General features: G+C 41.5%; 1 protein-coding gene across 3 annotated transcripts; it reads left to right on the plus strand.

Moving 5' to 3' along the window:
- Nucleotides 1-27,341, plus strand: Ints14 (integrator complex subunit 14). Of its 3 annotated transcripts, none has more exons than XM_031345265.1 (13): nucleotides 1-111; nucleotides 849-1,139; nucleotides 3,912-4,192; nucleotides 6,437-6,544; nucleotides 11,795-11,950; nucleotides 12,777-12,895; nucleotides 13,311-13,453; nucleotides 15,902-15,994; nucleotides 18,396-18,540; nucleotides 19,995-20,128; nucleotides 22,180-22,298; nucleotides 24,660-24,725; nucleotides 26,523-27,341. In XM_031345265.1, the coding sequence occupies exons 3-13, from the start codon at nucleotides 3,971-3,973 to the stop codon at nucleotides 26,763-26,765; spliced, it is 1,548 nt and encodes a 515-aa protein (XP_031201125.1). In that variant the 5' UTR covers nucleotides 1-111; nucleotides 849-1,139; nucleotides 3,912-3,970; the 3' UTR covers nucleotides 26,766-27,341. The 3 variants fall into 3 exon arrangements, with proteins under 3 accessions (XP_031201125.1, XP_031201127.1, XP_031201126.1); XM_031345267.1 differs by having other exon boundaries at nucleotides 2-111; nucleotides 908-1,139; XM_031345266.1 differs by lacking the exon at nucleotides 1-111 and adding an exon at nucleotides 177-417.
- Nucleotides 27,342-27,415: the final 74 nt, after the last annotated feature.

Below are 27,415 nucleotides of genomic sequence, written 5' to 3' on the forward strand. Positions count from 1 at the left end.
ACGCTATTCGCTGGCTCCGGGTTCCCTTAAGTCGCGCGGCCCCTAAGTTCCGGCTATGGCGCACGGACGGAAGGTTTAAGCGGACGGACAGAGGCTGGAGATGGGCTCCGGGTAAGTCAGGAAATCTGCCTGTTGAGGGCTGTGTTTCGAGGTCGGTTGGGGTTACTGGGGAAGGAGTGGAAGGAACAACGCAGGGCGGGCGGCTGGCCTTCTCTGCGGCCTGCGTAGGGTGGCCGTCTCTGGAGCTGGCTCCACGGCCTGCGACCAGCCTCCCTTCTGAGTGGCCCGGGGCTTCAGCGCGGGTCTTGTAAGCAGCGGGATTTCGCGCTTAGGGCCGTGTTCCTTCTTCCCCTGAGAGACTTCCGTCCCCTCTTTCCCCGAGTTCCTTACCACAAATGTTTTAGGCTCGTTTTAAAGGTAAAAGTCTATTCATCAGTTGCAATCTAAATGAACTATGCTGCATTTCAGGCTATCCATTCAGATATGAATCATCTGAGAATTTAGAGGGACTCGTAGTCAGAGTGACAGAAAAGCCGAAGTGTAGGCACTTAGAAACTGAAGTGGAGCTTTGAGAGATTCCTGAGAGTCAAATTACTATGAATGAGCTAATTATCCCCTTCAGAGTAGAACTATAAATGTAATTGATGGCTTTTAGAACAGTCAGGTGGCGAGGATGTATCATCAGTAGACTGTCCGGGAGAAAGAAAACCCTTAGTTATCCGAAACATTGTAAAATGGTACCTGTTGGAAAGGCTGATCAGAGTCAATCCAAGTGAGAAATACATCGTGTTGTCTGCTATCAGTTAGTAATGAGAGATCTTATTTTATTTTTTTAATTTTGTGAATAGGCCCAGACTGCTAGAGTGAAACTACCTTCAAGGACGTTCCATTCTTTCGTTTATCCCAGTGTTTATAATCTGAAAACAAAATTGGATTGCCACAAGTTGGCCACGGCTGAGGAAGTGCACTTGGGACCTGACAAATGCATCAGTCGGGAGCAAGAGCCATCTTCCCAGGTGTCTTCAGAAAAGGCCAGACTGACAGCTGCGGTCATCCATTGCAGTGCTAACAGCAATTTCATGGACTGGAAGTGCTTGTTGATAGTTGATCCAGAAAACTGTTTTCCAATCTCTTAAGAGGTGAGGACATGATCTTCAACTTTTAAAAACCTTATAAGGCCTCCATGCATAAATGTGACCCACAAGAGCTGGATAATATACTCGAGCAGAAGTGCAGGAATCTCTGGTATCTGTGTTTAAGTAAGAAAGAAAAATCTAGCCAGGTTGTGATGGTGGCACACGGCTTTAATCCCAGCAATTGGGAGGCAGAGGCAGGTGAATTTCTGAATTCGAGGCCAGCCTGGTCTACAGAGTGAGTTCTGGGACAGCCAGGGCTACACAGAGAAACCCTGTCTCAAAAAAAAAAAAAAAAAAAAAAAAAAAAAAAAAAAAAAAAAGAAAATCCATTTCTGTGTACAGAGTTAATATGTATAATGTATTTTCCTAATGAATTAATGTATGTTGTAATTAGAGGTAGTTCATTGCTTAAGTTGAGATTTTGTTGAGCATCTACTGTGTGCCAGATGTAAATCTAAGTAGACATTAGGAAGCAAACTCTTATTGTGATCCTTGCTCTTAGTGACTTCATTTAATACAGTTCTGAACTCATTTTTCTTAGGCAGCATGGACTTAGGAAATCCCTAGTATGTAGCAAAACATGGCAGTAATGCTGGGGGGCGAGGCAGTATCATTTCCAAAAGAGTGAATATGTTTAACACATTGTCTAATGAGGCAAAGAGAGGAATACATATTTAATTTTTCTTGTAGGGCTGGAGTGGTTCAGTAGTTAAAGAGCACTGACTTCTGGAGAGCTTGAGTTAAGTACTCAGCAGCCATATTAGGCAGCTCACAGCCACCTGGAACTCCAACCCTAGGGAATCTAACACCCTCATCCGGCCTCTGAGGGTACCTGCTCATGTGTGGCAGGCACTTAAACACACATACACTGAATAAAAAGTAAATGAAATTTTCTTTTAACTTTATTTCCTACTGTCTAACATTTTGGACTGCTAAGAGAATCTGAAAAGTAAAACTTTTCTCTCTGGAGTAACTTTTTTTAAAATTCTTTTTTTAGTTTATTATTATATGTAAGTACACTGTAGCTGTCTTCAGACACACCAGAAGAGGGCATCAGATCTCATTACGAATGGTTGTGAGCCACCATGTGGTTGCTGGGATTTGAACTCAGGACCTCCGGAAGGGCAGTTAGTGCCCTTAACCCCTGAGCCATCTCTCCAGCCCCTTCTCTGGATTAACTTTATTGGTATTGGATACATGAGATGTTACAATATGTGAGATATATCTATGGCCAGTATGTCCTAAAAAAGGCTTTTCCTGTTTGATCTAAGTTTCTAGCTCTTACATATAACATTGTTTCCATGAGCTAGTATGTGCTGAGTTCCCAACAACTTACAAAAGGAATTGTAGAATGTCACACATTTATAGTTGGTCATGTACTATAAATGCCAGCAGTCTGCCTGTTGTTAAATTAGAGAACACTACATTTTGAACCTGTAGAGTCTGCCCTAATTCTATACAATGTGTGCAATGTGATTTTTTTTTTTTTTCCTTTTTTGGTCCTTTGAGACAGGGCTTCATATAGCTCAGACTGGCCTCAAACACCTTAAATAGCTAAGAATGTCCTTGGGATGACCTGTCTCCACCTCCCTAGGGCTGAAATTACAAGTCATGTACCTCTGTGGGTTTTTTGTTTTGTTTTGTTTTGTTTTTTGAGACAGAGTCTTACTATATAGCCTTGGCTATCTTAGAACTCACTATGAAATCCAAACTGGCCTTGAATTCACAAATCTTTGTCTTGAATACTTGGATTAAAGGTATATGCTACCTTGCCTGGTCTACAATTTGATTTTTATGAATTATCTATAATACACACACACATATTGTGAAGTGCTTTTTTTTATTCATTTTTTAAAAAGATTTATTTATTGTTATATGTAAGTACACTCTAGCTGTCTTCACACACACCAGAAGAAGTTATCAGATCTCATTACGGGTGGTTGTGAGCCACCATGTGGTTGCTGGGATTTGAATTCAGGACCTTCAGAAGAGTAGTCAGTGCTCTTACCCGCTGAGCCATATCACCAGCCCCCTTATTCATTCTTTATACATACTGTGTGTCCTTTATTTATAGCTCTGTAAAATTTTATTGACGCTGCAGATTAATAGAGGACCAACAGCCTCAATCCTCATGAGCAGATCTGAGTATCTGGAGACTTCATTCTTGAGAAAAAAAGATATGTTTTCTCCATACTGCATCTTATTTCATTTTAAATATGGAACAATATTCATCAAGACACTGACAAAAAATAGTTATCAGTTGTTGGGTAGTGCATACCACATACTGGCTAGATTGTTCTTCAGTAAATTGTTAAGGAGTTGAAATAGGAGTATTTATTGAATTAAGAAAGTATGGAGTTGGGCTGGTGAGATGGCTCATTGGGGAAGTGCACTGACTGCTCTTCGGAAGGTCATGAGTTCAAATCCCAGCAACCACATGGTGGCTCACAACCACCCGTAATGAGATCTGACACCCTCTTCTGGTGCGTCTGAAGACAGCTACAGTGTACTTACATATAATAAATAAATCTTAAAAAAAAAAAAAGTATGGAGTCAAGGAATTTAATGAATTAAGTTCATTTAATGAATTAAATGAATTAAATTCAATGTCCTTGAGTTATGCTGGTTTGTAGGTGTGTCTAGGAGAGGCCCTTATGTTGAACTAGGCTTTGTGCTTTCCTTCCTCTTTAGTTCTGTGGTACTTGCCACCACATAGTTCTGGGAAAGTGGTTTAGATTGTGGTTAATAAAGTAAGAACTTCTTTCTTTTCCACAGCATTTCTCTGGTTGTAGCTGGCTGCCTGTGCGGAGACGGAGTGCTAGAACTGTTCCACCATGCCCACTGTGGTGGTAATGGATGTGTCCCTGTCCATGACCCGACCTGTGTCTGTCGAGGGGTCTGAGGAGTACCAGCGGAAGCACCTGGCTGCCCACGGTCTGACGATGCTATTTGAACACATGGCCACAAATTACAAGCTTGAATTTACAGCACTGGTGGTGTTCTCATCACTGTGGGAGCTGATGGTCCCCTTTACAAGAGATTACAACACCTTGCAGGTACACATAGGAATCTGCTATATATTGTAGATATATTTTGATAGAGCTCAAATTGACTGGGAGAGAAACAGTATTATGACTGTGTACTGATTTTAGAACTTGGAATTGTTTCATAATTGTGTAAGTATACAATCTACACTAACACAAAACAAGGTTCACAAGGTCTTAACTCTCCTCTGGCAGAGCCATGAGATAAAGCTGCTGCTTTATTTCCCTTTCTTGGTCTTCTGGAATCTGAAGATAGTGCTCTTTATGCCAAAATCCAGCATCTTTTTTTTTTAAAGATTTATTTATTTATTTTATGTATAGGAATACACTGTAGCTGTATACAGATGGTTGTGAGCCTTCATGTGGTTGTTGGGAATTTAATTTTGGACCTCTGCTCACTCCGGTCAACCCCACTTGCTCCAGTCAGCCTTGCTCCGGCTCAAAGATTTACTTATTATAAATAAGTACACTATAGCTGTCTTCAGATGTACCAGAAGAGGGCATCAGATCTCATTATGGGTGGTTGCTGGGATTTGAACTCAGGGCCTTCGGAAGAGCAGTCAGTGCTCTTACCGGCTGAGCCATCTTGCCAGACCAATGTCCAGTATCTTTATAATTAAACGACACTCCTTTCTGCTTTCCCACACAACTTAAGAAACTGGAAAATAACTCATTCTTATTTTTTTTTTTTAAATCATTACTATAAAAATTTTTAATTATGTTTATCCTGACAAATAACTGATTTACAAATACCAAGATAAACTTTTAAAACCTTGACCAGTAGGTTTTGTCTTCCAGGCTTTTCTGTGGTATACTAAACAATTTCCTTTCTGACATCTTTAAATTATCATTGTTTCCAGGAGTGCTTAGCATGGTACCTTGCCCCCAGTGATTAGTCAGTATCTGTGGAATTAAACTGAACAATTTAATTAAATGAAAGTTAGGCAAGTTAGGAAACAAGGACCAGTTTAGCTTAAACTTAAAACCTATCAATGGGAAAGGGGCTAGAGAACTGACTCAGCAGCTAAGAGTACTTAAGAGCACTTACTGTTCTTGCAAAGGAACAGGGTTCAGTTCCCAGCACCCAGATAGTAGCTTACAAGTGTTTGTAACCTACTTCCAGGAAATCGAAACCTCTTCTGATCTCTGAGGGCTCCTGCATGTACATGGTGCACATACGCACGCTCGCGCGCGCACACACACACACACACACACACACACGCACTCATACGTGTGGGCACGCACATATACACACACATTTGCACATACAGGCATACTAAGTACCTTAGAAATATATGGAAAACATTTGTGTTAAGGCATTCCTTCTTTTAGCCACCCCACCCCACCCCTTTTTTTTTCTAAGTGTACTGGATCACTTTAGGGGGATTTAGGACAGGATCTTGCTGTGGAACCCAGGAGAACCTCCAATTCTTAACCTTCCTCAGCCTCTTGAGTACTAGCATTACAGGCACGTGCTAGCATGCTTAGCTCTTACTTTCTTATCCGTGAGTAAGCTTAAGGATTCTGACATTCTGGAGTTCTGAAATCTGGAGAATTGCTGTGTGGGCTGGGAAATCACAGTTACAATCTGGAGCCCTGACATCAGGCTGCCTGGGCTCTGATGGCAGGCTCTGCTACCTCTCACACAGAAAGTTACTCACCATGGTTTCCTTGTTTAAAAGAGGCAGTAGAATGACAGTCAGGCACACATGCTGGGAATGGCATGTGCGTAAGATGTGGTTAATGGTTGGTACAATTGTCATTTTTGTGATGTGTTTTTATTTTTGAATTTAGTGTTTTCCTTCAAGCCCACTTAGACACGGGCTTGGGACTGCATACTCTCACCTAACACGAGGAAGGCATAAAGTAAGCTAATTTAGGGGGCAAGAGAGATGGCTCAGCAGTTAAAAGCACTGACTGTTCTTCCAAAGGACCTAAGTTCAATTCCCAGCAACCACATGGTGGCTCACAACCATCTCTAATGAGATCTGATGCCCTCTTCTGGTGTGTCTGAAGACCGTGATAGTGTACTCACATACATAAAAAAAATAAATACAGCTTTTAAAAAAAATAGAAAGAAAGCTAATTTAATTGTTCCTTATAGTTGAGAAAAATCTCTCACTTTTTCTTTAAAGAAACTACTTTGGGGTTCTCAGAGGCTCAGTGTCCCCTTTGTAGCATATGTAGTATTTTGAAAATTTTGTGTTTCCTAATAACAAAGAGAACAGTAAACACTTGTATTTTTTTATTCATCAGGAAGCACTGAGTAACATGGATGATTATGACAAAACCTGCTTGGAGTCTGCACTGGTTGGTGTTTGCAATATTGTCCAGCAAGAATGGGGTGGAGCAATTCCTTGCCAGGTAATGATAGGTTCTTTCTCATCGCCCTAAGCTAAAACGCAGCTGCTGAGTGCTTCAGTGTTCCACAAACTGTTTTATACTGTTCATGTCTTTTGAAAACAGCACCAAATGCGGGGGCATAACCCAGTGGCAGAGCACCTGCCTAGCAGGCACAAAGCCCCAGGTTCAATCCCCAGTATTGGAAAAAAGAAAAGAGAGAGAAGGAAAATAATATAGGAAAAAGGCACCAAGTCACTCTAATTCATCATACTAATTTAATCTGCCTTATGCTAATATGCACATGAACCAGCTAAATTATGCCTCAAGGAAAACATCTTCCTAGGAAATTGAGCTACTACAATGTAGTACCATTGTAGAAGAGACAAGAGCTCACAATGGAGTTTAAGAACTATATTCCCTGGAGAAGTTGTAATTTTAAGAATTCCAAACATCAGTACAATCTGGTATTTAGAATTGTAAATGTCAGTACAATCTGGTCTTTCTTCATTACTTCAGGGTAGAATTTACTCAGCAAGCTTTTGTCTCGGCTCTAAGTTGTATGGAATTGGGAAGAGAAGTATCATAAACTTCCTTGCTCCTTTTGTGGAGTCTACAGTGGCTCCATATTAGCATCAAGTCAAAGCCAAGTAGCAACAGAAAAGGGAGTTAGATGTGTGTAAACAGATGCTCTGAGAAGTGGTGGCATGATTAGAAGAAGAGGTAAACACTGCCAGCAGGAAAATTAGAGCAGTCTGCAGTTTCCTGTGTGGAGGCTTTTCAGGATTCCGTATCATTCACTCAACTGCAGTTACAGTATGGTAGCCACCATCACATAGTAAATGAGTGAGCATGACCGTTGCTTTATTTACAAAACTAAGCAATGGTTAGGGTATAGCCTTTGGGTCAGATTGCCCTGTAAGTGATATATGACTTTCTATTAGAAGGTCAAGTCAGGGGCAGTGGTGGCACACGCCTTTAATCCCAGCACTTGGGAGGCAGAGACAGGCGGGTTTCTAAGTCTCCAGAGTAAGTTCCTGGACAACCAGGGCTACACAGAGAAACCCTGTCTCGAAAAAACCAAAAAAAAAAAGAGAGAGAAAGAACTTTCCCTGAGTTCATCTGGTGCAGTCTGAAGACAGCTACTCCAGAGTGAGCCAGGCAGGAGCAAGCAGAGGTCCTGAGTTCAATTCCCAGCAGCCACATGATGGCTCACGGCCATCTGTACAGCTACAGTGTACTCATACACATAAAATAAATAAATAAAAAAAAGGTCAAGTCAGAATTAATATCAATATCATCATTAGTATTTTATTTTTTAATTCACAGTAAAATTGTGAAGCCAGGCATGTAGTACACTCCATAGTATACATACCAATAAGTTCAGTGCTCAGGAGGCTAAGGCTGTAGGATTGCCAATTTGAGACTAGCCTCTGCTACCAAGTGAGACCCTGTCTTATAAAAACAAAACAAGAGCAATAGAAGAGATGGCTCAGTGGTTAAGAGTACTGGCTGCTCTTCCAGAGGACCTGGGTTTAATTCCCAGCAACCACATGGCTGTTCACAATTGTCTGTAACCCTAGACCCAGAGCATCCAAAGGCTTGAGGTATCCACATGAAACACAGACATACAAAACACTTTATACACATAAAATGAACAAATAAAATTTAAGCAAGGGAAGCAGTGTGTATGACTCAGTTATTAAGAGCACTGGCTGCTCTAACAGAGAACCCAGATTTCATTTTCAGCACCAAAATGATAACACCTAACCTCTGTAACTCCAGTCTCGGGATCTGATTCTCTCTTCTGGCTTCCTCGGGCACCAGGTACACACATGATGCACATACCTACATATGTACATATATATACACATATATAAACATACGTACATGTATGCATATATATAGGCAAAATATGAAAAAATATTTTTTAAAAACAGCTCAGTTTTGCACATGAAAATTATATCTCAAGTCAAACTTTAGAGAGAAATGGAAACTTCTTTTATTACTGTGAAAATCATACTATTTGAACTCTTAGGCTCATAAGGACCCTGTATTACTTTACAGTTAAGTCATTTTAGTAAACACTTGTTAAAAGAAGACAACAAATGGGGCTGGAGAGATGGCAAAGTTAAGAAAACTTGCTGTTTGTACAGAGGACTGGGTTTGGCACCCACAGTGTGACTCACCTGTCTGCAATTCCAGCTCCAGGAGATTTCCAAAAGCTCCAGGAGATCAAGAAGGCTTCAAAAGATGTCTTCTTTTGTCTTCTCGAGTCTTAGTTAGGGTTTTAATGCTGTGAAGAGACACCATGACCAGGCCAACACAACATTTAGTTGAGGGCTGGCTTACAGGGTCAGAGGTTCAGTCCACCATCATCTTGGTGGGAAGCATGGCAGCGTCCAGGCAGGCATGGTGCTGGAGGAGCTGAGAGGTCTACATCTTGTTCTGAAGGCAAACAGAAGACTGGAAAAGCCCACCCGCACAGTGACACACTTCCTCCAACAAGGCAACACCTCCAAATAGTGCCACTCCGTGAGCCAAGCATATATGAACCATCACACCCTGCCATGTGACATGACCTGTATACACACATGTACACATGTGTACACATACATATACACACATTCAGGCACTCAGACATATACATAGGAAATAAAAATAAGTCTTTAAGAAGACAGAAAATGCCTTTTGGTCATTCTTTTCAGGAAAACAGTATGTACGTCTATGCACTATATGCATACCTGGGATATTCAAATGAATATCAGATTTTCTAATAGTAAACTGAATAAAGTTTTGTTTGTATCTTCTGAAGTGGTAGTCAGCAGGTAGCAGTTTCATTGGTTCTTCTGTGGTCATGGGTAAGAACTGATTTTTAAGAGCTAGCAACTTTGTCCCATGCAGACTTCACTTTCTCATGTTTAGTTTTTTTTTAAATTAATTTATTTATTTTATGTATATGAGTACACTGTAGCTGTACAGATGGTTGTGAGCTTTCATGGGGTTGTTGGGTATTGAATTTAGGACCTCTGCTTGCTCTGGTCAACTCTACTTGCTCAGTCTCTGCTGGCTCTGGGCCAAAGCTGTAGCTGTCTTCAGATGCACCAGAAGAGGGTGTCAGATCTTATTATGGGGTGGTTGTGAGCCACCATGTGATTGCTGGGATTTGAACTCAGGGCCTTCGGAAGAGCAGTCGGTGTTCTTACCCACTGAGCCATCTCGCCAGCCCCTAGTTTATTATTTTTTTAAAAAAGGACAAGAAGAACATGAATTGGAGATGAACTGTGTCAAAGGGCCTAAATCCACTTAGAGTTGCTAAGTGAGTCAGATCCAAAGCACAGTATGAGAAATGATGGTTATTGGTGATTTTACAGCCAGGTAACATTAAATTTATTTAAATGTGGACTTTTTTTGACCAACATTTTGAACAGCTGGATTATGTCTTTATTATCTGAATAAAGTCTATTTTATTTTCACATTACATGCAATTTATCATAAAAACAGCATCTGTAGCTTGTACAGTAGATCAGTGGGGTAAGGTGCTTGTGCTCTGAAAACCTGGCAGCCTGGTTCAATCCACAGAGCCCATGTGAAAATGAAAGAAGAGAACTGACTGCCACACACACATATCATGGGTTTGCACGTATAAACACACATACAACAGCATCTTAAAAGCTAGTATAAGAAGTAAACCACTATTTAGAAATCATTGGTTCCTAGAAGAAGAAATTCCCTGTAGTCAGTTGAAAGTCTTCCCAAAGGATGAGGCCATCCGAGGAACCTCCATTCAGCATTTTAGGCTGTAGAAGTCAGTGCTGGTATTGGTATCCCACATGCTGCAACCACTTACTGGGCTAAAGAGGACCAATAGTCTTCCTTTGGGATGCTTAGGAAGTCCACCCAGGGCTTCACCATCACCCTAACGCAGTGGGGAAGGAGAAAATGGCTTTTCAGATACCATATATTTTATTGGCCTTTTCAAATTGCAAATTAAACATGCATTCTTCTTTGCTGCTACCAAAATGGCCTTACAGGTATTTTTACACTTTAAAAATCAGAAGACAAGTAACAGAACCAGGTGCACTTTTAAAGCAGTATCTTTTTGGTTGACAAAGAATAGGATTTGTCATCTTTAAAAATAAAGTAGCAAAATTCAGATGTTTGGGCTGGACCTTCTAGGGACACATACAAATGAACCTTACCATTTCTTATACCAGTGCCTTAAGTATTAAACTTATCTAAGAGTTGGGGTTCTGGTTTTAATGCAGTTAAGTAAAAATTGTCCATGATTGCTTTTTTTCCTTTAAATGTTCGAAAGTAGACTTTTAAAACACAATTAGAGCTGAGTGCAGTGGTGCACACCTCTATTCCCAGCACATAGGAGGCAGAGGCAGGCAGATCTTTATAAGCTATAGACCAACCTGGTCTACAGAGTGAGTTCCAGGCCAGTCAGAGCTTAAAAGTGAGATCCTGTCTTTAAAAAACAAAATTAATAATAATAATAATTATAATAACAATAATAATAAAATAAATGAAAATGTGTACATTTTAGATACACAGTTCATTGACTTCACAGTGCATATACGTATATAAACACCAGTTCAGTTAAGCTATATTTCCAACATACCTCCCATTCCAGGTTCAGGAAACCTTGAGGAAGAGGCTGAAGAAAGAATGTAGAGCTGGAGGATGTGGGATGAGTTCTGTGAAATGCTGTGCTCTAGATATGACACATATCCCACTCATGAATTCACAGTACTTGTAGTCCCTGCATAAGATCAAGCCATAGATTTCCAGTGGATCAAGTAGGGGGTTGAGGCCCAGCCTAGCCGAGGAGATACTGGAAATTGATGACTTCTGAAGGAAGGAAAGTAATTTTTCCTTGAAAGTGCAGCCCTTTGAAGGTTGCTAGGCTCCAGGGTGTGACCCCACACTCATATGAATAAGGGCACATTAACTGTACTCAGTAGATGACTTTAAAATACAGAGAGGAGGAAGAGGATGAAATAAAGTGGGTGGCCTGGGGAGAAATGGAGGAGGAAATAGGGAGAGTGGATATGATCAAAAAACCTATATAGCTAAACTTCTCAAAGAATAAAAGATGCTCTGTATGTGTATAAAACATCAAATGTGTCTGTCACTCCACAGAACCACCCCAGGCTTCTTTCTGACAAGACTAGAGGTACTTTAAGTGTATACTTTAATCAGAACTAATTAAAAAGGAAAAATAATACTTATAGCATTTAATGTAAATCCTCCTGTCTTCACATACAGGTTGTTCTGGTGACTGATGGCTGCCTTGGCATTGGCAGGGGGTCACTGCGCCACTCCTTAGCTACTCAGAATCAAAGAAGCGAAAGCAACAGGTTCCCACTCCCCTTCCCCTTCCCGTCCAAGTTATACGTCATGTGCATGGCCAGCTTGGAGGAGGTAACCGTTTTCAACCAGCTCTTTTTGGTTTGATTAACTCAATTCTAGGACAGGTCTCTTTGTTGATACATTTGTTAATGCTTTTTTATATACGCCATAACATTGTCTCCACTGATTTCAACTGAGGCCGTTACAATTATAAAGCTGCATCTCAAATGCTCCTTGACATTCAGAGGTTCCCAACCTAGGAACATAGCTGAGGTTGTCTTTCTTTCTGCTGGGGGAATGTGGGGGGGTCCAGGTGTTTTTTGGGTGTTAACTATGCCCCTTACTTGGGTATTCTTATATCCATTACAGCATAAATATTTAAAGAGTATCTTGCTTTAATTTTTTGGTAAAATAATGTTACTGTTAGCATGCTTTATTAAATGCTAGACTACCTAGCTTTTCAATTTGAGAAAGTTATTTGACTTTTCTCTACTTCAATTTTATTGTCGTGGTAAAATGTAAATGAAAGGCAAATAGATCTCTGAGTGTGAAGCCAGCCCAGTCTTCATAGCAAGTTGCAGGCCAGCCAGAGCTATATAGTGAAACCCTGTTTCAGAAGAATATAGATGGTAGTTTTCCCATGCTTACTGCTTAGTATTAGGAACTCCGTGCTGGGAAGCAGCTGGCCCAGCTTCCATCTGATGTGGCGCCACTGCCTTCCATTCTTTATTACTTCATTCTTTAGCCTTGAATAAAATTGTGGTTATTTCTCTGTCATTTTCTATTAAGAAAACCATCTCAGTCATTTCCTGCTGGTATTACGATGATGCTAGTCTTGGTGTACCGAGAGTGATTGGTGATCTGTGCCACTTTAAAGGGTCCCCCTCTCTCTCTGCAGCTTCAGAGCACTGATTCCTTGGAATGCCTTGAACGACTCATAGACTTAAATAATGGTGAAGGGCAAATTTTTACTATTGATGGCCCTCTGTGTTTGAAAAATGTGCAGTCTATGTTTGGGTGAGTATATGTGTAAAGCCTTCCACCTTGATATTTAATTCAGAGTATAGTTTGACAGCTAGGAAGAATATCTGTTTTATTATTGCTGATTATGTGATTCAGTTTTCCCCAGGAGCCCATCTCTCAGATAAAATGATTGGAAGCAGTAGGCCTAAAAGTTCACTTGTTTTCTAATTAAGTATGACTGAGTCTATGTATTAGCCTGTAAAACTGACTTCCTTATAATGCTCAGCAGTTTCTAAGGTTAAATTGTTTGTGCCTTCTCTAAATTGAAATCTTACCACAAATGTCAGCTTGTATTCTGTGTCCCAGATGCTCAGGTTTAGTTTAGAATCAATGGGAAACAATAACAAAATCTGCATCTTTAAAGATTTCTTGTATATGTATTATGTCACTGCTCTGTAACGTCTTCTAGAAAGCTGATAGACCTGGCGTACACACCTTTCCATGCTGCGCTCAAGTGTGGCCACCTAACGGCCGATGTACAAGTCTTCCCCAGGCCAGAACCTTTTGTTATAGATGAAGAAATTGATCCCATCCCTAAAGTCATTAACACAGGTAACTTTTTTGAAACTTCCTTCTTAATTTTTCTGTTATCTTTAACTTACCTAAGAGATGACAGGTTATTGTTTTTTGGTGAGACCTTGAGATTAATCTCCAATCTTCGGTCACTATAACTGCATGTTACTAGAGTTAAAAAAAAAAAAAAGGCAGATTGACTTAAAAAGATAAGGTCTTTGGTCTAGTGTTCTTCCGGCTGAGCTATTTGAGCCACCTGAGATGATTTTTGGTAAAGATTCTGAGATTAATTAGTATCATACCTTAGATATATGAAGAGCTGCCTTCTAGACCCGGTGCTGTGACTTGTGCACTGTGACCCTGGAAGTTAGTTGCTTCTCTCGATCCTAATGACTACGGGTGGGGAATGAACCAGTCAGTTGCCATGCTCTTAGTTCTGGTAGACTGAACCATTCTAGCCCTGCTTATTGTGTTAAGCCCAAAACAAAATGCTTTCTGCATCCAACTGCTTCAGACTAATGCTTGTTTGTTGATGCCATGCTTGGCTGAATTTGAAAACTTTGAATTGTGGATAATTGCAGGAGAGAATTGTCTTCCATTGGCTGGAGGACTCCTGAGTGGTGAGTGCATGTCAGAGCTCTTAGGGACCGGCATCATCACTCTAAGCGTTGCTGATGACTGGTCTAATATAGTCTGACACTTACTAGATGCTCAACAGGTAATTGCCCACTCAATAAATTATTAGAAATAAGTATGTTGTAAATAAATGTTCATTGTTTGGGCTGTAGAAATTTTAAAATGAAAGCCTGTGAGCAGGCTTTGTGCTTTTATGCCTTTAGCTTTTGGCTGTCCAGAAGTAAGCTACCCAGGTCCACTGTCACAGAATATAGTAAACTGTCCCTAGGGTTTAGTTGCCTTCAAACCAAATTCTACTTCCTTCCTGCCCTTTATTTAAATATTTCTTTTCTTTCCAATATAAACTTTTAGTCTTAAGATATTTGTAACTTGTACCTAAGTCACTCAAGTGTTAACAAAGCCCTTCTCTACGTAGCTCAGAGCCACTCGATGCTCAGCTAGGGAGGTGCTGACAGCAGCCTACAGGGAGGGACACACACTGCTGTATCACAAGAGTAGTCACTTGGGATACACAGCATAATTCTGGGATTTCGAATTTGTTTTGCTAATATGGTTGTACTTCTGGATATACTTAGAAGAAAAATTGAAAAACTTAATAAATATTGTTAGAGATTTCCTTCTATGAAGAATAGTGAATGAGTCTATTTTCTTTACAGCTTTTATGTTTTCAAAGTTTTGTGTTAATTACTTACATAATCTAACATTTTATTTAAAATTCAGCTTTAGTGTTTTCTTTTATTTTTGAGACAGGGTCTCAATAGAAGGCTCTGGATGGCCTGGAATTCTGCCAGTTTTGCCTCCCAGGTCCTAGGATTAAAGGCGTTTGCATCACACCCACCCAGGAACTTTTAGTTTAGGTTTTTAGAAAATCCTTTTGGGCCATAGCATAGCTGCTGTAAAGGAAAGAAATCATTATTGTGTTATTTTGTATAGAATTATTTTTTCTCAAGTAAAGTTTCTTTTTGAGTATGGATGTGGTATATTCACAAGAGTGTGCAGGTGTATGCAGAGGCCAGAGGAAGACATTGTGGGTCTTCCTCTATTACTTATGTCTTATTGCCTTTAGACAGGCTCTCACTAAAATAGAAGTGCCCATTTCATTGGCTTTGATGGCTAACCTGCAGTCTCCCACGACCTGTGTCAATATCCCCTAAGCCTGTAGTTCACCTCATGCTGAGGCACGAGTTACGCTCTGGTTTCTGTGTAGTGCTGGAGGTTCTAACTGCAGTCCTCCTGTTCAAGCTTAACCACTATGCCGTCTTCACACCCCAAACGAATATTCTTTTTTGTTTGTTTGTTTTGGGTTTTGTTTGTTTGTTTGTTTTTTCGAGACAGGGTTTCTCTGTGTAGCCCTGGCTGTCCTAGAACTCACTCTATAGATCAGGCTGGCCTCGAACTAAGAAATCTGCCTACCTCTGTCTCCCAAGTGCTGGGATTAAAGGTGTGCACCACCACTGCCTGGCAGGAATGTTTTTAAAATGGTGGCTCTACCTTCCAAAGGCTGAATGAGGTATTGTAGATACTGACTTTAACACTCTACATGTGTGACCTTACTACTCTTGATTATACAGAAGAGTATAATTTAACCTTTAAGCTTTTTCCTTGACTAAGGCCCTAGCCTCATAAAAATAAATTTTACCTTGTTTTGTTATAGAACTTGAATTTATTAAATAAAAGTCAAAGTTTGAGGTACTTAAAATGAAAATTATCTATGATCCTTAAAAAGTTTAACAATTTTTCTGGTTATCATATTTGAAATTTTTGCCTTGAAACTGTTTTTAGAATCTAACACAAAGACAATAATGCATTTTCCCTATTGTGAATACTTCTTTGTTGGTTCCTCACTTACAGACTTGGAAATAGTGGGCTTTATTGACATAGCTGATATTTCCAGCCCCCCAGTTTTGTCCAGGCATTTGGTCTTGCCCATAGCACTTAACAAAGGTGAGTTCTCTTCTTATCCCTTTGATTTACATGGAGCATTGTGTTTTCTAAAGTCATCCTTCAGTGTCAGATGGTAAGCTGGCCCAATGGGCAGAATTTAAAGGAAAAGAACTGTTACTGAATTGGATTTCAGAAATTGAATGTTGCCTCAGATCCCAGAATAGATAACGTGCTGCCTGACGCTGTGGAAACTTTTGAAATATGCACTGGTCTGTGGACTGGTGGTAGAAGACCTCTTCAGTGGTGATAGCTCTAGGATCCCTACCCAGGGCTTTTCTAAGAGGAACACAGTGGGAGAAAGGGAGAAAGGACACAGCTTTGTTCTGCTGGTTCCAACCATGCCGTGAATACAAAGCATGATTGCATGCATCATGACTCCTGCTTATGAGGCGTCACTGCAGATTGTGCATTGCTCATGTGAAGTCATATTCCCAAATTCAGCATCTCTCTGAAGTATGCTGTTTGAAATGTTCATTGTCTGTGTTCTAAACTGACCATCTACCTTATATTTAGCAGTTCACTTCAGGAAATATATGTAGCTGGTCAAACCTCCCCTCCTGTGTCCTCTGTGAATGCTCCACTATGAGAGCTGGAGTATGGGACACCCCATGAGCCTTACCACATGCTCACAGCAAGAAGCATTGTAGTGCTCTTTTATTTTCTATGTGTTTTGAGACAAGGTCTCACTCTGAACTGTAGGCTAGCTTCAAACTCAGCCTCTTAAGTGCTGGGATTACAGGCATGAGCCACCATGCTCAGTTCATAAGCAAAATCTTGATATTCATGTACAGCAGGTTATTAGGATCATTATGTTTATAAACTTATGTTTTCAGAGAACAGCCAGATTGCCCTAACTGTCAGATCCTAGAAGTATTCTATACAGAATACATATATAATTGCTAAGCAGAAAGTAAGCAAAGTATTGGGGCAGGGAACAGTACAGGAGTAATAAGGGAAAGTGGAATAGGGCAGTGTTGTAATGGGCATTGAATACCAAGCTGTACCAACGATTCCTGCTATTGAAGTAGAGAGTCTCTGAGTAAGAGATCAGATGTGTTGTTAGAGGAAAGTTAACCTACAGCAGTGTGTGGGAGACCCTAGAGTTGGGAGCTTTAGCCAAGAAGCTCATACCACTGTGTACTTTAAACTTGTTTCTCTATGTGAGGGCTGTCAGCTTAGCCCACTCCTGACACTTCTGTGTCTGATTCTGTTTAGATTGGTGCCCCGGGCCTCCAATGGCATCTCACTGAATTTTCTAGAGGAATGTTTTTATATACAACTCCCCTGGGCTATAATTCATAAGCCATAGACTTCTATTTAAAGAGGATAATTAGAGTTAAGAAATGAGCTCAGTAGTAAAGCATACTATATCTATCAAGTCTAAAGACTTTAAATTTGATACCCAGTACCCCCCCAAGTTTGTTTGTTTGTTTGTTTTTTAAACAGGCTGGAAAATTATGTAGTTAGTAAAGTAATAAAGTTCTTGTCTTAAGAGCATAAAGACCTGAGTCCAGTCACCAGCACTTATGTAAAAAAGCTGACTGGGTGCACACTTGTAGGCCTGGTACCCTGGGGTAGATAGGTCTCATGAATGAATGAATGAAATAATGAATGAATAAATGAATGTTTTAAAGAGAAAAACTCCACTACGTGGAGTAATAAAAGCTTGTAATCCCAAGGCTAAGAAGGCAGAGCCAGGAAGAGCTCTGAGGCTCACTGGCCAGCCTTTCTAGCCTGATTGGTAGGCTCCAAGCCAATTAGAAGCCTGCTCAAAGTGGGTGCATTTCTAAAACTAACATTTGAGATTGTCTACTGGCTCCACACATGTGCATATGCATCTGTACACATGCTTTTTTTAAAAAGAGAAAAATGATAATTTTTCTCATGGTAAATAAATGGTTTTTTTTTTTTTTTTGGTTTTTTTTTGTTTTGTTTTGTTTTTTGTTTTTGTTTTTTGAGACAGGGTTTCTTTTCTCTGTGAATCAACCCTGGATGTCCTGGAACTCACTCTGTAGACCAAGCTGGCTTCAAAACTTTTAGAGAACTGCCTACTTCTGCCTCCCATGTGCTAGGATTAAAGGCATGTACCACCATGACGGGCCCAAGTGGTGTCTTTTTAAAGTATATTTACAGAGTCTGTATTGTTACCATCATCATCCATTTCAGACCTTCTCATCATCCACTAACAGGGACCCTATAACCAAGACCCCTTCTCTCTGTAGTCTGCCTCTGCTGACATGGATTAATATATTTGAAAAGTTTTTATATGGACATTTAGTGGAAAATTGTTTTTTTTTAATCTTGTTATAATGTTCCTTTATAGCTCCGTGTATTTCCCTTCAAAGCATGAGATAGTCAAGAGTTGAGAATTTTGTAGCTAATGTGCTAACCTGTTTTACAGAAGGTGATGAGGTGGGTGCTGGCATCACTGATGACAATGAAGATGAGAATTCAGCCAATCAGATTGCTGGCAAAATACCCAACTTCTGTGTCCTGCTCCATGGCAGCCTGAAGGTGGAAGGAATGGTGGCACTTGTCCAACTAGGGTAGGAAGGGTTCGTTTGTACTACTGACCCACAGGGAGCTACACAGTGAAGTGCTTCACAGACCTAAGGAAGGACATGAAAGATCCTGGTCACTCTTCCCTTTCCTGCCTTATCCTTCCCACATCCATGTCCTTCTAGTCCTTAGTTATCCTCCAAAGTAAGTGGGAAACAGCCTTTTTAACTGCATTGATTTAATGCTATATATCTTCTAAGTTGTTACTCACATATTTAGAGAGAGAATTTTGCTGTGACCCAGACTATTCACACACATGATCCACATGCCTCAGGCTCTAAACCAAAAGGTTTTCCTCTTTTTAAATCTTGCATGGGTACTGAGAAGCAAACCCTGGTCCTCTGTAAGATAGATAAGAACCTATCATAGTGACCTGTTCTGTTTCTGATCACCCGCACTACCTACCGCTGCTTCTTAGCTCATGCCACCCCAGCACTGCACAGATGAAGAGACTGAAGCTTCGGGCACAGGAAATGGCCCAAGGCCACAAAGATAGAAAACCGAAGAGCCAGAGTTCTTAACCTGCATCCTTAATCCAGAACTCATGTGGCCACTCTGTTGAGTTCCTTCCCTGTGTGGAAAGAACTAGCTTTCATATTTTCTGTAGTCGTGAAACCTGGAAAGCTGTCTGTTTCTCTTCCTGTAACACTTGTTGTTGGAAAAGAGGAGGGGGCCTTCTGGCCTTGACCTGGCTTTGTCAGATATAAAAGATCAAGTAGTTAAGATTAATCATAGGAAGCATATCTCCATTTCTGCTTGAATAAAAATTCCAAAAAGAATATAGGTTTTTAAAATTTTTTTATTTTTAATTATGTGTATGCACATGTGTGTGTGTATTCAGGTGAGGTCAAGGTATCCATAGAGACCAAGGGCTGGAACTAGGATTACAGGTGATGTGACCGTCTGGTCCTCTGCAAGGTGGACAAGTGCCTTTCAGAGCGGCCTGCTCTGTTTCCTAGCACCCAAGCTTCCACTGCCTCTGACTATGGGAATTCCACGGGGCCCGTCCAGAAGCTTGGGCAGTGTTCCCTCATTATTGCAGACTTTGCCTCTGCAGGAGGCAACTGAAGGGACCCAAGGGCTGTGACTTCAATTGCTCTGTGCCCAGGCTCCAACCTACTGTACTTTCATGGCTCTTTTCTCTTTTAAACCACTTTCAGTGTACACACATTCTCACACACACACACACACATACGCTCATGTATACATACACACATACAGTCTTACACACTTTTACACACACAAACACAGTTTTGTCTAAGACATATCTCAGAGAGTTAGAAATATTATGTTCATTTTCAAGTTTAAGATTTGGCTTTGGTGACATCCTATGCTTGACCAAAAAACTTAAGGCTATGCCTCCAGAAAAGCAGAACCTAGACTTCTGTAACTTGATGGTCCTAGGCTTGACATTCTGATCATCCATCTTTTCTCCATATAGTCCTGAATGGCATGGAATGCTCTACTCCCAAGCTGACAGCAAGAAGAAGTCAAACCTCATGATGTCTCTCTTCGAGCCTGGCCCAGAACCTCTCCCGTGGCTTGGGAAAATGGCACAGTTGGGACCCATCTCAGGTATAACACAGGCAGATCTTATTTGACATTGTCTCTCTGCTGCTGGGAATGTCTTTGAGTATTGTTGGAGCACTCCTGAGCTCTCTGATGTGGGTGCATAGACAGAGGACCTCAGAGTGTTTAAGGCTTGAACTCAGCTGTCTCAGCTCAGGGAAAACAAGTATTTATACTGAGTGAAATAGGTATAGTGTCATTCTGTGCTCTGACTGGAAAACCCTGTGTGTTTCCGCCATGCAGTCAGTCGTTCTCAGGCCATGCGGCCATCTTCCTTTTGGAAACGCTTTCCCTCACTTCACTGATATTGCTGCTGTTTCTAGTCTGGCTTTTCTCTCGTCACCATTGTGATCACAGGAGTTCATTCACCTGTGGAATTGGGAACATAAGGCAAAGCTTGTCCCATCTCCATGGATCAGGAAGTAGAGTTGAGCTGGTGGAACTGGCTTGTAACCCTCAATTCCCACCCTCATAGAGTCCATTTCTGGGTATTCACCCTGTCCAAAAGGTTCTCCAGGGGACATTTCCCATTCAAATCTCAACAGGAAGTGTGTGTAAAGTGCATAATACAGTGTAGGTATATAATTGCAGATGACTTTTTCCCTCTTGCCTCAGTTTCCAGAATGTCCTTTGGCTTCTCCTGTTGTTGGTGCTGTCTTTTGTTTCTTCAGCTGTAGTGGGTTCAGACTCCCAGATCTGGCCCTTGAGTCTCACCTGGTGTCCCTCAACATTTGCATGTTGCATTTCCAGGGTTCAGCTGGACTGTATTGCCCCACTCTCACTGCTTATACTGCTCTGCTTGCTCCACCGTTTGTTTGTTTGTTTGTTTGTTTGTTTGTTTGTTTGGAATCATTGTCCTCAGCCTCCAGCTCTGTACTCACCATTACCCAGATGTCTCCATTTCCATTTTAGAGCTGTCTGCTATCTAGCCTGTTCCCTGTGAATAAAAGCTGAAGTTTTCAAAGTGGGATGGGGAGTAGACTCAACAGTGCGTGAGGTCAGGTCACAGCCAGGAGCACAGGTGATCAGACAGCTGTCTGAGACTCGGGAAGATCTTCCCAAGCAGAAGCACACCAGCTGAGTTTACTAAGCTGATGAAGGAAGAAAGGGCTGGTGAAGCAAAAATGCCTGTTGAAAGGGGAGAAAAAGCTGGAGCTCTCTTAGCACAGGAGGAGGGGCAGATCGTAGGTTAGAGACTGGCTGAGTAAGAGCAGAAAAAGACCTGCTCTGAAATGACTGTTCTGCAGATACTGGGAAGCCACAGCTGAGGAATAATGATAGCTCCTTCTACTATTATGACAGCACTCAGTACAGTAGGTAGGAGATTGTGTGACGGTGTCCCTAATCCAGATACAAGATAAAAAATAAAATTTTCCTTCCAGGAGTAGTGATGTAGTTCAGTTGGTAGGGTCTGGCAATGCATGAAGCCCTGGGTTCAGTTCTCAGCACCTCATATGTCCAGGTGTGGTGGTGCACACCTGTAATTCCAGGGATCTGCATACTACAGAACTGCAGTGGCTTTAACTAAGGAGCTAGACTATATAAAATAATTGTGAGTGTGTGTCTCTGTGTGTGTTGAAATAAGGTCTTGTACTGCAACTCAGGCCTTTTCCTGCCTTGTGTGACTACATAGTTAGCTAGCCACATGAGATTATTTAAATTTATTTAAAATTAAAGAACATATAAAATTGAGTTCAGGTGTAGATGTTTCTTGTACCCTAGAAAGTTTGGGTGAAGAGTTCTGGGCTAAAATATAAAATTGTGTGTATGATGTAGATTTAAAGTGAGTTTTCCCAGTACATGTGACTGGTTGCCTTCTTTGGCCTTTGTGTGTAAAGCTAATGTGGAACTGGTTCCTTTTAGGACATTACGCTAGGTTCGTGCAGATTGTTTAATCTCCTACTTCAGTGACTTATCTATTGAGAACAGGTTCTCCAGCATGACTGAAGTTAATGTAATTCTCTGTTAATGATGGAGCGATTCAAAAGCTAGTCACCTAATTGGAAATGTAATTGTGTTTTCTAGATAACATTTTCATAATTGTCTTTTTCTTTAAGATGCTAAAGAAAACCCTTATGGGGAGGATGACAACAAGAGCCCATTTCCCCTGCAGCCCAAAAACAAACGAAGTTATGCCCAGAATGTGACTGTCTGGATCAAACCCAGCGGCCTGCAGGTACACGGTGCTTACAATTCTTCCAGAGGGCTGGCAGGGGTGTTTGATTTGATTGTTCTCTCCTTTGCTACTCTGTAATTCATTTACTTCTGATGTCTGCCCTTATTTTCCAAAAAGACGTAAGATGGCCTACAGTGAGACACATATACAACACAATCATTTTTTACAAAATTTAGAGCAATAACAAAACCAGAGGGGGGCTGGAGAGATGGCTCAGTGGTTAAGAGCACTGGCTACTCTTCCAGAGGTCCTGAGTTCAATTCCCAGCAACCACATGGTGGCTCACAACTGTCTGTAATGGGATCTGATGCCCTCTTCTGGTGTGTCTGAAGACAGCTACGTTGTACTCATATTTAAAAAAAAAAAAAAAAAAAGAGGGAAAATGGAAACAGTGGTACCTACAACCAGAGGCAAAATGGTAATTGTGTTTGAGGACTTTGGTTCTGGGCTTCCTGCTACCAAGTCAAAAAAGAAGCAAATACTTGTATAGTTTTTCTTGCCTAATAACAATAAGCATGGCAACATTGGACAGGTGGATTTGCTCAGCATTGGATCTTATTTTTTATTTATTCTGTATTCTTTTAAAACAGGCTCATGAAGTCCAGGCTGGACCCAAATTCACTGTATAAGTTAGGCTGGTTTTGAACCCCTAATCTTCTTGGATCTACCTACCAAGTGCTGGGACTGCAGACATGAACCATCATACCTAGTTTGCCAGCACTGGATCCCCACCCCAACATACCACACATACACACACACACAGTTTCATTGTATAGCTCTGGTTGTCCTGGAACTCTGTAGACCAGGGTGGCCTCGAACTCAGAGATCCATCTGCCTCTGTCTCCCAAGTGCTGGGATTAAAGGTGTGCATCACCACCATTCAACCAGCACTGAATTTTTTTAAATATTTTTTGAGAAGTTTGTATATCAGCATAATGTATTTGATCACATCCACATCTCCCCCTCCCAAGTACTCCTAGACCCTTCCCAATACATCCCCTTCCCAAATTCATAACCTACCATGCACCAGAGCATGGATAATCTGCCAGGGGCATGTCCCTTAAGAGAACATACTCTCTCCCTCACCAAATGGTCATCAACTGCTAATAGACCTTCAGTGAGGGTGGGGCTCAGGAGCTAGCACTATATTTTAGTTTCAAAGTCTGCATGCTCCAGGCGGTGGGGAACACCTGTAATCCCAGCACTTAGGAGGCAGAGGCAGGCGGATTTCTGGGTTCGAGGCCAGCCTGGTCTACAGAGTGAGTTCAAGGACAGCCAGGGCTACACAGAGAAACACTGTCTCAAAAACAAGTCTTCGTGTGCTGAGGTTGTGGGGGGAGGGAGGCCGCGGGGCTGCCAGGTAAGATGGTCTCACTCTACTGTAGCCTTAGCTGGTCTGGAACTGGTTATGTAAACCAGGCTGTAGTTAAAGTCATAAACATCCCTCAGCCTCTGCCTCCTGAGTGCTGCTGGGATTAAAGGCTTCACTATCAAACCTGGCTGTTATTGTTTTATTGTTTTGGGTTTTTTTCGGGAGAGGGGGTAGAAAGGTACGTATTAAATTTACTATTACAGCCATTTAAAAACATACGGGTTGAACACTGTTTATGTTATTGAATGATTGCTGGCATTATCTAGTTCCAGACAAGAAAACCTTGTATGCTTAACCACTGAACCATCTCTCCGGCCCTATTCTTTTTTTTTTTTTTTTAAAGATTTATTTATTATATGTAAGTACACTGTAGCTGTCTTCAGACACCCTAGAAGAGGGTGTCAGATCTCATTACGGATGGTTGTGAGCCACCATCTGGTTGCTGGGATTTGAACTTAGGACCTTTGGAAGAGCAGTCAGTGCTCTTAACCACTGAGCCATCTCTCCAGCCCTCTCCAGGCCTATTCTAAGTTTAATTTTAAGTTAAAAAATGTCCTGTGAGAGGCAGGCAGATTTCTGAGTTCAAGGCTAGCCTGGTCTACAGAGTGAGTTCCAGGACAGCAAAGGCTACACAGAGAAACCCTGTCTAGAAAAAACCAAAAAAAAAAAAAAATGTCCTGTGAGCTAAAGGTTCAACTTCATTTTTCTTTATTCATTCAGTTCCTTTTTTCCCATTGGTGGTCTAGCCATAGATATGTGGGTATCCTGAGTATATTTCTATGAGGCAATTATTACTTTAATATCACAAAGTTCTTTTTAAAAGGACAGTGCTATAGCCATTGTTGACAAAAATACTGATAGCAGCATCTCAGGAGTCTTCATGTTGACACTGTCTGTCCTTATTCCCATGCCTTTAAACACTTAAAGCTACTCTTTTTTCCCTCCAGAGCCACAGTAGTCTAATGCTGAACTGTTTTTATGCTTCATAGACAGATGTACAGAAGATCTTAAGAAATGCAAGGAAGCTCCCTGAGAAAACACAGACATTCTATAAGGTGAGACACAGGAAAAGGTAGCCCTAGGGGATGTGTTCTCTGTAGTGGGTAGAAGTATGAATGTGTACAGTGATTACAGTGAGGTGCGAGTGCATCAGTTTTCTTACCAGTCCAATCAGGAGTGGCTAGCTAGGCTGTTCCTCCCTCACAATCCAGTTGAAGTGCTTAAATGACCCAGTTCTGTAAAGAAGGTTGCTGTGAGGCAACCCCATTCCAAGGGACCATGAATCCCAACACTGCCTCACCACTCCTGTGTGGGTATTAGGGCTAACTCAGGCAAGCACTGCATGTGATCCCTAGAGAATGTGCCAGAACACACCAGAAGCTGCCAACAGTTAGTGTAAGGGAATGGATGTGCTTTATAATCACGCCTAGCTAATCTAGAATCACAATGGTGGAGGGACCAAAGTGACAAGGGATGAAGTGGAGTGGGGACATTTAGGCTCTCGATAGCTTGTGGCTTGCTATGTAGATCCGGCTGGCCTGGAACGTGGAGACTAGCTGGACTCACTGTTTTACTCCCTTGTCCTTTTGGAGTTTGGCTAATTAAATTAAGTGCAGTGTGAGGTGGGCCTTATCCTGTTAATTTTAAAGTACAATAGAGGGGCTAGAGAGATGGCTCAGAAGTTAAAGAGCACTTTCTACTCTAGAGGATCTGGGTTCAACTCCCAGTGGCTCACAACCATATGTAAATGGTTCCAGAGGATCTGACCCTCTGAGAGCACCAAGTATGCATATAGTGCACGTGAGTGTGTGTGTGTATGCGTTATTCAAAACACCAATACACATAAAAACGTAAATAAAAATCAAATTCAGCCGGGTGATGGTGGCGCACGCCTTTAATCCCAGTATTTGGGAGGCAGAGGCAGGCAGATTTCTGAGTTCGAGGCCAGCCTGGTCTACAGAGTGAGTTCAGGACGTCCAGGGCTACACAGAGAAACCCTGTCTCGAAAAACCAAAAAAAAAAAAAAAAAATCAAATTCACCCTCAGTTGAGCATCTCTTCTGGAGGGCACACCTACCTTATCTGAGTATCATCTTACTGCCTTTATCATTGTTGTCTTTAAATCTAGTTACTAGAAATCTGGGAAACTTGAACAAAATATAGTTTTAATCAGAGTTCGACCAGAAAGTTTCTCAGCTAGCCAGACCCCCAGACTCTGTAACCCACATAAGCCCTTGACCTGGGCTCAGCTGCAGCCCATCTCTGCAGTTTGTACACATGCTTGCTGGTATTCTGTTCAAGCAAGCATGCTTGTATAGTAGTGAGGTGGTCTTTTATCTTTCCTGATACATTATAACTAGCTTCATGTCTGAGAATTAGAAAGGACCTGACAACTGGCTGCTTCGATGATGAGGAAGGAGTCTCCTCCCTGTATAAACAAGGCCTCTGAGAACACAGCAGCCACCCAGCTTGGCCACAGCATGCTCGAGTGCTCAATGGGATGTGTTCACTGTTACTCATTCCACATCTAATCAGAAAGACACCAGGCTGAGGTCGCTATTTGGAGCCAGCCTTTTCCATGCCTGACTAATTAAGAGAGGGAAACTAATCCCAAGTCAGCACGGATCCTGTTTGCAAGGTGCTGGCTGTGTTTGGCATAACCACATTAACTGGGATCAGCTTGCTGTCTAATCTAGCTGCTGAGCATGCAGCAGACATCACTTGCCAGTTATGCATCACACTGTTGCCCCTGATTGTATTTAAAAAAAAGGTTTCCTAAGTGAGGGTCAGAGAGAACTAACTCTAAGCAGAGTGCTTGGAAATTGTGTAAAGACAACTGTCCATGTGTTTCAGGAGCTGAACAGGTTACGAAAAGCTGCCTTAGCCTTTGGTTTCCTGGACTTGCTTAAAGGGGTGGCCGACATGCTGGAGAGGGAGTGCACCCTGCTGCCGGACACAGCCCACCCAGATGCCGCATTCCAGCTCACCCACGCTGCCCAGCAGCTCAAGCTGGCCACCACTGAGTATGCCACATATGACCACAACATCACACCACTGCACACGGACTTCTCAGGGAGCAGCACTGAAAGAATGTGATGCTGAGCTCTGGAGCTTTCCTTTGCGTTCATTTTGTCTGAAGGCAGTTTCGAGTTAAAAACCTTCTCCAGCTTCTTCAGCTCTGAATAGCCACTCAAAAACCTTCAGCTCTCTCAGAAACAGCATTTGCCCGTTTGAATGTTTCTACTGCAGTCTGAGTAAAGTCTGAAGGCTGGTTGTCTGAGGCTCAATCTTTAGGTCCAGAAATGATAGGCACAGCTCCTGAGAAACTTGGACAGATGAGGGGAGAGCAGGAAGAAGCCTAGCCAGCAGGCCCTCCAGCATCCAGAAAGCGACTTTTCTTGTTTCAGTTATAAGGACATTCTGAAAGGTCTGTGGTTGGAAGAAGCAATCCAGACGTCTAGAACTTGCCTACAAACCTGATGCCATTGAGTTTCAATTTTTTTTTTCTCAGAACTTGTTAAAATACAAGTGGGTGATGCTCGGGTGCTTCTGGTATATCTCAAGGTACAATTTTTTTAGACTGTAACCACAATATGTATAAAATCACTCCTGTTAATGTTTTTAATTGAAAATTAAATACTTGATTTTCTATAAAATGACTGCACCTAGAAACAAATGTTTTGATCTTTCTTATCCCTTGAATATAATGCGACTTCCAAAATGTCAGACTCCTAAGAACCAATGTC

The sequence above is a fragment of the Mastomys coucha genome, unplaced genomic scaffold (genome assembly GCF_008632895.1).
Source record: "Mastomys coucha isolate ucsf_1 unplaced genomic scaffold, UCSF_Mcou_1 pScaffold23, whole genome shotgun sequence".
Classification (NCBI taxonomy): domain Eukaryota; kingdom Metazoa; phylum Chordata; class Mammalia; order Rodentia; family Muridae; genus Mastomys; species Mastomys coucha.

Coding starts and splice junctions, on each gene's coding strand:
- Ints14 (XM_031345265.1), top strand. CDS start 3,971: ATGCCCACTGTGGTGGTAATGGATGTGTCCCTGTCCATGACCCGACCT. Junction 4,193..6,436: donor GAGATTACAACACCTTGCAG/GTACACATAGGA, acceptor TTTATTCATCAG/GAAGCACTGAGTAACATGGA. Junction 13,454..15,901: donor CCCTAAAGTCATTAACACAG/GTAACTTTTTTG, acceptor CCTCACTTACAG/ACTTGGAAATAGTGGGCTTT.